Source organism: Diaphorina citri, unplaced genomic scaffold (genome assembly GCF_000475195.1).
Source record: "Diaphorina citri unplaced genomic scaffold, Diaci psyllid genome assembly version 1.1 scaffold706, whole genome shotgun sequence".
NCBI classification, from domain to species: domain Eukaryota; kingdom Metazoa; phylum Arthropoda; class Insecta; order Hemiptera; family Psyllidae; genus Diaphorina; species Diaphorina citri.
This window is the reverse complement of record NW_007378139.1, coordinates 1-10,962: the sequence shown is the minus strand read 5'-3', so window position 1 is coordinate 10,962 and position 10,962 is coordinate 1. Positions and strand designations below refer to the sequence as shown.

Below are 10,962 nucleotides of genomic sequence, written 5' to 3'. Positions count from 1 at the left end.
CTTCCTTCTCTCTTCGATTTCGGGACGATAAGACCATAGCAGTTACAGTTCCCTCTGTCAAACCTCTTTTTTTTTTAAAAAAAAAAAAACTATTATTTTGATGTTCTTGTGTTGACCGAGCACCTAAATTCTTTCGTTTATGATAATGCTCTCAATCTTCTTCTTTTTCTTCGCCTTTTCCTGTGTACAGACGGGATCGGTGTTTTTCGTCATCCTCTCAATCAGCCCTGGGGTGCTTTGGGCTGAAATTTGGTGTTGGCTACAAATTTTACGAGTGGATGCCCTTCGCACTCAACCTTTGCTATTTCTTTAGCAAGGGAAATTCAGGCTACTACTCCCTGTTTAGCGTCCTCCAGCCAGACTTCTTTCATTCTATTTTTTTCATTTTACGAATTTCCTGTGATGAGTTTTTCTTTTTCTTTCTTTGGTTTCGTCAATTTTACTCTTCGTGTTTTTCAGGGACCCCACGTTCACTCAAATCCTGGGTCTTCATTTCGAGAAGGCCTCAATGGGCACCCTCAAGTATCTCAACTTGAACACCACATTCAATTCGAGTATTCAAATGAACTACCGCCAAACCGAGTCCGCATTCTGGACCTGGTATATGCCCACTCTGGTGGGTGTGGTCACACCTACGTATCCTCCCTTCACAGAGTACTGGTGGGAACCGCGCACACCCATTCAGGTGAGAATTTCTCTATTATGTACTTTTTCTAAAAGAGGGTCTTATCGTCCCGAAATCGAAGAGAGAAAGATAGGATAGGAGAAAGCTAGCCGTGTTCCGAGAAAAATCCTTATCTGTTGGGTATGAAATCGGCCCCGGGTCGGAATTGTATCCGCGGCCTAGCGTTCACAAGTCATGCGCGCTACCAAACCAAGCTAACTAGACTGGCCATTACTTTTCTTTTTTAAACACGTAGATTACTGTTAGGCGCAAAGCACACTTGTGACAGACGTTTCATATGTCAATGCAGAGTGAGTTTCATGAAACTTGGTTTCGCCAGTGTGCACTGCTCCTATGTACGGGTTTCATGAAACGCGTTTCACTAGTGTGATTTGCGCCTTGGGTTTATCTCTTGGGTAATATTTTAGTCAGCGGTAACATCACGTTGAAAACGCCAGTTCCCAATAGTTAATGAAGCAACGTTACACGAGGTTGATATCTGGATGTGTGACCATTGGGGCGATCGCGATGGTCAGATAGGCGATAGTTATAATATTGATGTGAGTGGGTGTAAAATTTTCGTTTGCAGGGAACAAGGAAGAAGAGAAAATGATTTTCCATATAGGGTGCAGGCGTAGAATTGCCTTTGTTTAATTTGATTATGTACCTACATAATTAGAAAGAAATAGAAGTTAAAATAAGAAATAGGTGATGTTTATTAAATAAAATTATTTACCTCATGATTCAGGTGGCGTTTTGGAGTGTGTCTACCCTATGTATGGTGCTACTAGCAGCTGTGGTTATCTTCTGTATTCTGTGGCAAACAGCTAAGAGGTAAGTGAAGAAAGCAAGTAGGTACTTTTAATTGCAAGTTATAAAGGATGTTTGAGGAAAAATGGACTGATGGTCAATCATCCCGACATTTGCAACATACGTAGGTACATACACATAAAGGGATTGAACATTGAAGACGGTTAATTTATTATGGAGGGATTGAACCCACGCCCTCCTGATTAGCAGGCGATCGTTTGGACCACTACACACACCAGGCAAGAAATTACAGTCGAACCTGTCTAAGTGGGAAACCTGGATAACTGTGAAAAATTTGCCGGTCCCTTGGGTTCCCACTTAGACAGGTTCGACTGTATTTTAAGATTTTAATCACTTAATAATAGAGCTCTAAGGGAGATAAACAAAAGGCAATTTAGAGTCGTTTGAGGAAGAAATTACTTTAGGACATAGGACATGTTATCCGGGCAGAATAGGAGGTGATCCGAATTTTTGAACTATTGACTTGTACTTGAAACTTGGTACACTTATATGAATAATATCAATGACTTTTTCTAAGTGTACCTATGTATTGTAATAAACTAATAAAGGCATGCATTTTCTCATTGTTTTTACATATTATTTTTCTCCACAAAATCATGTTTTTCTCGTACGTATGTATTTCAGGAGGGTGAATCACTATTACAGCGGTGACATATTCGTACGTGACGACACAGAGCTGACCATGCCTTCAGTGAATGGTGTCGGCAGCAGCGGTATAGACAACCGGGACCAGCGCAGTGTCAGCAACATCTACGAGTATCGAGATACGCCCCCTATCGGGAGCCAGAAGAAGTCCGAGGTAATAATGATAATAATGTTTATTGTTTTCTATAAAATAATCTCACAAGTAATCATTTTGTCCCTTTTTGAGTACAGTTAGTACTTTTCAGGAACTCTTGTTGTTGTTGTTTTTTTGTTTTTTAATGTCGGGAACTTGGCCATCAGGTCATTCTCCCACGAGCATCTCAATATTTTTCCACGATGCTGTTGCTGGACTTTAATGCAGGACAGGAATTTATGTGGCTGGAGTTCATCGGGGTGTTGAGTGAGCAGAGCGTACAATTGAGGATTCTCATGTAAAAAATAATTCAACCTAACATAAATAAAACGAAGCGGTCATAAATCACATTCACAAATCTGTTTTCGATTTTAAAATCCGTCGTGTACTTGAGGTAAGTGAAGAAAGCAAGTAGGTACTTTTAATTGCAAGTTATAAAGGATGTTTGAGGAAAAATGGACTGATGGTCAATCATCCCGGCATTTGCAACATACATAGGTACATACACATAAAGGGATTGAACATTGAAGAAGGTTAAATTATCATGGAGGGATTGAACCCACGCCCTCCTGATTACCAGGCGATCGTTTGGACCACTACACACACCAGGCAAGAAATTACGGTCGAACATGTCTAAGTGGGAAACCTGGATAACTGGGAAAAATTTGCCGGTCCCTTGGGTTCCCACTGAGACAGGTTCGACTGTATTTTAAGATTTTAATCACTTAATAATAGAGCTCTAAGGGAGATAAACGGAAGGCAATTTAGAGTCGTTTGAGGAAGAAATTACTTTAGGACATGTTATCCGGGCAGAATAGGAGGTGATCCGAATTTTTGAACTATTGACTTGTATTTGAAACTTGGTACACTTATATGAATAATTTGAATGACTTTTTCTAAGTGTATGTATTGTAATAAAATAATAAAGGCATGCATTTTCTAATTTTTTTACATATTATTTTTCTCCACAAAATCATGTTTTTCTCATACGCCTTCCGATCTCTTCGGGATTTTCCATGTCCGCCCTGGTGCAATGTTTCGCTCACGCGTCTGGTAAGTCCGGTCGTCTTTTATTGTGCTGGAAATAGATGAAAGGTAGAAACAGTCTAGTGTCACGTTACGTGATAGTAGTGTGTTTCTACCTTGAAAGTTCTTTAATCCCAACATGTCTAAACAAAATGTGCTTCTGATTAGGAGGCCTGAATTATAGGATTAGAGGTATACATTTTGAAAACGAGTCCTTAGGTACGAACACAGAGCGAAACAATCCCAAAAGCCCAAGGGGTTTCTATCTCAGAAATATAAGGTACCTACATCAGAAGAAAAAGAAGAATGCATCATAGGAAAAGAGACCTAGTTATCATCGTCAAATACCCACAGATAAATGAGTAAAAGACCCGAATCAATGTTATCTCGTGTATTTACAAAGGAAATGGCCCTCGAAAAAATATACATAGGTACCCCAGACTTGGGTGTCACCATTATTCAATTTAGACTGATAGATGACATGTTACATGAATCACCAAAAGACCAAACGGTACTATTACCAGGTTTAGATAAAGGATTGTGTCGGGTTCGATTTCAGCCCGGGGGTCATTCTAATGAGAAGTTACGAGTAACTTAATCCTAGACATGATATACTTTTCATCTCTCTGTGTCTATTCTGTGTGTGAATGCTGTATACGTAGATACCTATAATAGTACCTTTATGTCTATAATAGTTCCTATGTATTTAGAGTGACATTGTGTATTCTGTAGCTATTCCTCATGAAGACCATTATTTCCACAAACAAATGATGTTAATATTGTAGCCAACGTCTGAGTGGTAGAGATGCTAATGATCTCTTCCTGAACAAAACCACAAACAAATGATGGTAATACTGTAGCCAATGTCTGAGTGGTAGAGATGCTAATGATCTCTTCCTGAACAAAAGATATCAGTGAGTACAGATGCTTATTACGTTTACCTAACAAGGCATAATATAATTCGACCTGTTGATTTATTTGACTATCATTTATTTATTTACCATTGTCATCACTCAGTGAGTGCAGATGCTTATTACGTGTACCTAACAAGGCATAATATAATTCGACCTGTTGATTTATTTGACTATCATTTATTTATTTACCATTGTCATCACCATTAATAGTAGTCATGTGATTTGTGATGTGTAGGAATAGGAACTTGAATAAAGTGTCGTCCCGTCACGTCATAGGTTCTGTCAGCAAGTTTGACTAGCAAAAGTAATCTCTCCTGTGGTTTATTTATTTACCATTGTCATCACCATTAATAGTAGTCATGTGATTTGTGATGTGTAGGAATAGGAACTTGAATAAAGTGTCGTCCCATCACGTCATAGGTTCTGTCAGCAAGTTTGACTAGCAAAAGTAATCTCCCCTGTGATGAGCTTTGGAAGAGACCCAGAAGAACCTTGAAGGGTTAAGGAAAAGATTCACACAGGCCTTGTTCCATCAAACTTGAAGTGATCACCTTTAGAACTGCCAGAGTCAAAGTGGTCAACAAATAAGACATAGATTATAATAACACAAAGAATTTAAACACGAAATATTTATATTAATAATAATAATAATTTTGAAGACATTAAAGGAGAAAAGAGAATCTACCGACAACATAGACAGAGGTATTATAGTGTAAGTATATTTGATATTTGTAAGTAGAGATTTGGTATGTAGAAAATTCAATTCCCCCATGAGAACCAAACAGAAACTTTATTGTAGAAATTGTTTTACATTTGAATTATTCTTTTTTCTTTTCTAATTATTTTAAATATTTTCAGTTGGTTACATTATGACATTTGGTTAAGGTACATAGCACATACCTAGCTCAAGACTTGGAGTATTACAATTATTTTTATTGGAAGTCCTGCCTAAATATGTGTGGCTATTAGGATAGTATTTTCTCAGATCCAGAACACAAAAGTATTTAAGATCTCATTGTTGTTCATTTTCAAGTTCACCTTTCAATATTTTTTTCTCGGTAATTAATTATTTCTTGATTAAATGCTTTTTGATTGCTTGGGACAGAATTTTTGACAGTCTCAGGTTCATTACTAGGGATTAGCCTGAGACGTTGGATCTTTTTATCTTCTGGTTCGGACTTGACTCTTTTCGGTCCATGATTATGATAACCTATGGGTGACATTTCAGTCCTCCTTTGACAGTCATGGAATTCATGTGAGAAAGTTCTGACCTTGTTGGACTGTGCACAATCATTTTCAATTCTTTTAATCGATTGAAGAACTCAAATTGACATTCGTAAAGGAAGGAAAAAAATTAAATATAGGTAGTTTTGAAACCCTGGGAGAATTCCAAGAGCCGAATAGGTAATCTCCAGGGACAGTGTTTGGCAGGCTGAAAAAATTGGGCCCTTAAAAGTCAATTTCCCCATTTCCTAATTTGGTCTTGACTTTCTATGTGCCACAGCTCCGTGGATACTTTTCTCAATTTCTTCTACTTGCCTCAGAGGAAATTTCCAGAAGAAGTCCAATATCCAAGTCACAAAACGTCGACTCGTAATTTACGGTCACCCTGTATGACTAGGTGAGGATGGGAATATCTTTTATAATAGTCAATAAGATATGTATAGAAGATGTTTCATAACTACAAAAGATACTTGTTCAGAAGTCACATCAATGGAAAATTGCTACAAAAAGGAGCTGTCCCCAATAAGCAGTGACCAGTGTTATTAAGTTTTTGGTTTAGGATAAACACAAAAAGGAGCTTACTTTTTCATTGTCGTGGCTTCTGAATAATAACCCTACAAAATAACAAAAACGGTGAAACACTCCTCTTTTTTTTTATCAGGACTAAAAGTCGAAAGTACCTACTAGGATTAAGAAGAGTCACAAAAGATCAAATCAAGCCACAAAAGATATGTATGTATGTTGCAAATGTCGGGATCTTTGACCATTAGGCCATTTTTCCTCTCGCATCCCAATATTCCCCTACAATATCATTGCTGGCTTCCAAGGCAGGACAGAAGTTTAGGTGTGAGGAGTTTATAGGGGCATTCAAGGAACATAAAGGACAGATAGGAGAGTCTTTGATATTGATTTAATTATACCAATATACAAAAGATATAATTATACCAATATGACTAGGTTCGTTGTGGATGTAAAATAGTAGAGATTGCCCCTGGTAATCATTTCGCCCCTTTTTTTTGTGATTTCTTGTATTTTTTTACATTGAATTATGACCAAAAAAGATTCTAAATAAATAAATAAATTAAAATTTACCCTGAATTAAGAGTACCACCGCTTTATCGTTTCAGCCAACAATGCATCTCTGAAGCCCTACTACATCATCGATTCTGTGGCGTTCGACCAGAAAGTGAAGGAGTTGGTACTGCAATACAACTACACTCTGAACACACAAGGCGTTTACCAGGCTATCAAATATATCTATACCTACTGGCCAGATCCCACCAATGTGACGTTCATCCGAGAACAGTACATCAATGTAAGTGTTGTTACGAACCCCAGTGGTGTAGTGGTTAGCGCGGTGGACTTTGGATCTGGAGGTTGGTGGTTCGGGTCCAAGTCAAGTCATAAACTTTAGAGTAGTGTATTAAGAGGGAAACGACATTTGTGACAAGCATTTATGCTTAACACAAATAAACTTCCTTTTGCTTTTTTTACGTGATGTTGATGTTTTTTTTTTTTTTTTTTTTTTTTTTAGGGTTTTTAACTTCTTCCAACTATACAGACTGTTTTACCCGTCTACTCCCATTGACCTCACCTCGCCGCCCAAAGTGGGGCCTGAAAAAAGGCAAGCAGCACGCAATGTTGAAATGTTAAGGAGGAACTGATAACGGAGTTCCTATCGTTTCAAAATCACTCTAAAAAATTCAATTTTCATTCTCAATTCCTCAGATGTTGTCGGATTTCCTATACCGCGCTCCTGTGACGACAACATTAGTCAAACTTCTGGATCCGAGAAGGTAACGTTCCCTGTATTCATGTTATGTGATGAAGTGGGTGCCAAGTATCGGCACAACATTTAACATTACTTCCTCACGGGGCTCCATTCATGGATAAGGTAGGTTTGTTCCCAGAGCATGGAAGGCCTTCGTGCAGTAAAAATGGGAATCGGGGAAAGGAACACAGGATTTTGAAAAAAAAAATGGGTTATGGAAAATAATAAATTGATGGCAATTTGTATTTGATATTTTGACCCCGCCGGGAATCGAAGTCGGGTCTCCCGCGTGCAAGGCAAGTGGCATGTGATTTCATAATGAAGCGTGGTTTAAAAACTTCTAGTTTGGTAGTTGCTCAAAAAAAGTAAGTAAATAATAATACAAATTACAATAAAATAAGTAGTAAATAATAATAATATATAATAATAATAAATAGCTTCCCAAAGAATCGATATCCCGTTTCTTCCTTCTATGCAAAAACTCTGACTTCTCCTTTTTTCAGAATTCTTCCCATCCAAGGATCTACTGAGAAGAAACATGTGAACAGACAATGACAGAAACATGAGTCACCTTCTTTCATGAAAGCATATACCAACTTACTCAGTACCGGTCCGGAGTTAGAAGCGGTTAAATTTCAGGAAGATCCAATGAAGAAAAAAAAGTTCGAGCCAGCCTAGTTAGCTTAGTTGGTAGTGCGTCTGCCTTGTAAGCGCTAGGCCGCGGGTTCGATTCCCGCCCGGGGCGGATTTTATCCTGATGGGATAATGTTCGTTCTCGGAATGGCTGGCTTTCTCCTATCCTGTCTTCCTTCTCTCTTCGATTTCGGGACGATAAGACCATAGCAGTTACAGTTCCCTCTGTCAAACCTCTTTTTTTTTTAAAAAAAAAAAAACTATTATTTTGATGTTCTTGTGTTGACCGAGCACCTAAATTCTTTCGTTTATGATAATGCTCTCAATCTTCTTCTTTTTCTTCGCCTTTTCCTGTGTACAGACGGGATCGGTGTTTTTCGTCATCCTCTCAATCAGCCCTGGGGTGCTTTGGGCTGAAATTTGGTGTTGGCTACAAATTTTACGAGTGGATGCCCTTCGCACTCAACCTTTGCTATTTCTTTAGCAAGGGAAATTCAGGCTACTACTCCCTGTTTAGCGTCCTCCAGCCAGACTTCTTTCATTCTATTTTTTTCATTTTACGAATTTCCTGTGATGAGTTTTTCTTTTTCTTTCTTTGGTTTCGTCACTTTTACTCTTCGTGTTTTTCAGGGACCCCACGTTCACTCAAATCCTGGGTCTTCATTTCGAGAAGGCCTCAATGGGCACCCTCAAGTATCTCAACTTGAACACCACATTCAATTCGAGTATTCAAATGAACTACCGCCAAACCGAGTCCGCATTCTGGACCTGGTATATGCCCACTCTGGTGGGTGTGGTCACACCTACGTATCCTCCCTTCACAGAGTACTGGTGGGAACCGCGCACACCCATTCAGGTGAGAATTTTTCTATTATGTACTTTTTTTTTAAAGAGGGTCTTATCGTCCCGAAATCGAAGAGAGAAAGATAGGATAGGAGAAAACTAGCCGTGTTCCGAGAAAAATCCTTATCTGTTTGGTATAAAATCGGCCCCGGGTCGGAATTGAATCCGCGGCCTAGCGCTCACAAGTCATGCGCGCTACCAAACCAAGCTAACTAGGCTGGCCATTGCTTTTCTTTTTTAAACACGTAGATTACTGTTGGGCGCAAAGCACACTTGTGACAGACGTTTCATATGTCAATGCACAGTGAGTTTCATGAAACTTGGTTTCGCCAGTGTGCACTGCTCCTATGTACGGGTTTCATGAAACGCGTTTCACTAGTGTGATTTGCGCCTTGGGTTTATCTCTTGGGTAATATTTTAGTCAGCGGTAATATCACGTTGAAAACGCCAGTTCCCAATAGTTACTGGAGCAACGTTACACGAGGTTGATATCTGGATGTGTGACCATTTGGGCGATCGCGATGGTCAGATAGGCGATAGTTATAATAATGATGTGAGTGGGTGTAAAATTTTCGTTTGCAGGGAACAAGGAAGAATAGAAAATGCTTTTCCATATAGGGTGCAGGCGTAGAATTGCCTTTGTTTAATTTGATTATGTACCTACATAATTAGAAAGAAATAGAAGTTAAAATAAGAAATAGGTGATGTTTATTAAATAAAATTATTTACCTCATGATTCAGGTGGCGTTTTGGAGTGTGTCTACCCTATGTATGGTGCTACTAGCAGCTGTGGTTATCTTCTGTATTCTGTGGCAAACAGCTAAGAGGTAAGTGAAGAAAGCAAGTAGGTACTTTTAATTGCAAGTTATAAAGGATGTTTGAGGAAAAATGGACTGATGGTCAATCATCCCGGCATTTGCAACATACATAGGTACATACACATAAAGGGATTGAACATTGAAGAAGGTTAAATTATCATGGAGGGATTGAACCCACGCCCTCCTGATTACCAGGCGATCGTTTGGACCACTACACACACCAGGCAAGAAATTACGGTCGAACATGTCTAAGTGGGAAACCTGGATAACTGGGAAAAATTTGCCGGTCCCTTGGGTTCCCACTGAGACAGGTTCGACTGTATTTTAAGATTTTAATCACTTAATAATAGAGCTCTAAGGGAGATAAACGGAAGGCAATTTAGAGTCGTTTGAGGAAGAAATTACTTTAGGACATGTTATCCGGGCAGAATAGGAGGTGATCCGAATTTTTGAACTATTGACTTGTATTTGAAACTTGGTACACTTATATGAATAATTTGAATGACTTTTTCTAAGTGTATGTATTGTAATAAAATAATAAAGGCATGCATTTTCTAATTTTTTTACATATTATTTTTCTCCACAAAATCATGTTTTTCTCATACGCATGTATTTCAGGAGGGTGAATCACTATTACAGCGGTGACATATTCGTACGTGACGACACAGAGCTGACCATGCCTTCAGTGAATGGTGTCGCCAGCAGCGGTATATTTGAATGTGTATTCCCCCATGGTAAGAATTGACTGGTTTCAGATTAATTTTGAGATGTTTTAACTTGGTTATCTGTAGTTGTACACAGTGTACACTACTTTAATAGATTCAGTGAGTACCTATCATAGGTTTTTTTTCAGTTCTTAGAGTGCTTATTTTCATGATTTTTTCCCATTAATCTTACAGTCTTACACTTAATAATAAAATTTATTAAAATAGGTACCAACATATATTTTTCTGCTGCTTCTAACTTCTAAGAACAAAAATCTATTATTCTCATCTAGACTGGAGCTGGAGTATCACGTCCTTATCCTGTTATGGTTTATATTCATGGTGGAGACTTCAGTCATGGGGCATCCAATCTTTTCCCTGGACATATGATGGCAGGATTCTATGAAGTTGTGGTGGTCACTATCAACTACCGATTGGGAGCATTAGGTGAGAATATTATCATCTCATAGTATGTCAATCAACATTGCCTGAAACACACCTCTTGGTTGATTGACATTGATTGAGATCTACACTTGTCAATTGATGTACACACCTTGAGATGGACAAGGAGGTACATAGTCTCCCCAATATTTTGTCGACTCTAAGCAGTCATATAGAAAACCTGTTTGAAAACATGAATGTGAAATATCCATTCTAATTTTTGTTGGTCGTAGGAATCAAACCCAAAACTCTCTGCATGAAAAGCAAGTATACATTACCACTGTAGCATACCAAGTTTTTTTTTTTTTTTTTTTT

The 10,962-nt window shown here is 38.4% G+C and overlaps 1 protein-coding gene and 1 pseudogene across 1 annotated transcript; both read left to right on the top strand.

The window, feature by feature from the left end:
• The window catches only part of LOC103511359, a 32,011-nt pseudogene extending 21,800 nt beyond the window's left edge, over nt 1-10,211 (top strand).
• Nucleotides 10,212-10,218: 7 nt separating this feature from the next.
• Nucleotides 10,219-10,903, top strand: LOC113465308 (liver carboxylesterase 2-like). Its single transcript, XM_026825146.1, has 2 exons — nt 10,219-10,236; nt 10,500-10,903. The coding sequence occupies exons 1-2, from the start codon at nt 10,234-10,236 to the stop codon at nt 10,674-10,676; spliced, it is 180 nt and encodes a 59-aa protein (XP_026680947.1). The 5' UTR covers nt 10,219-10,233; the 3' UTR covers nt 10,677-10,903.
• The last annotated feature ends 59 nt before the right edge of the window (nt 10,904-10,962 follow it).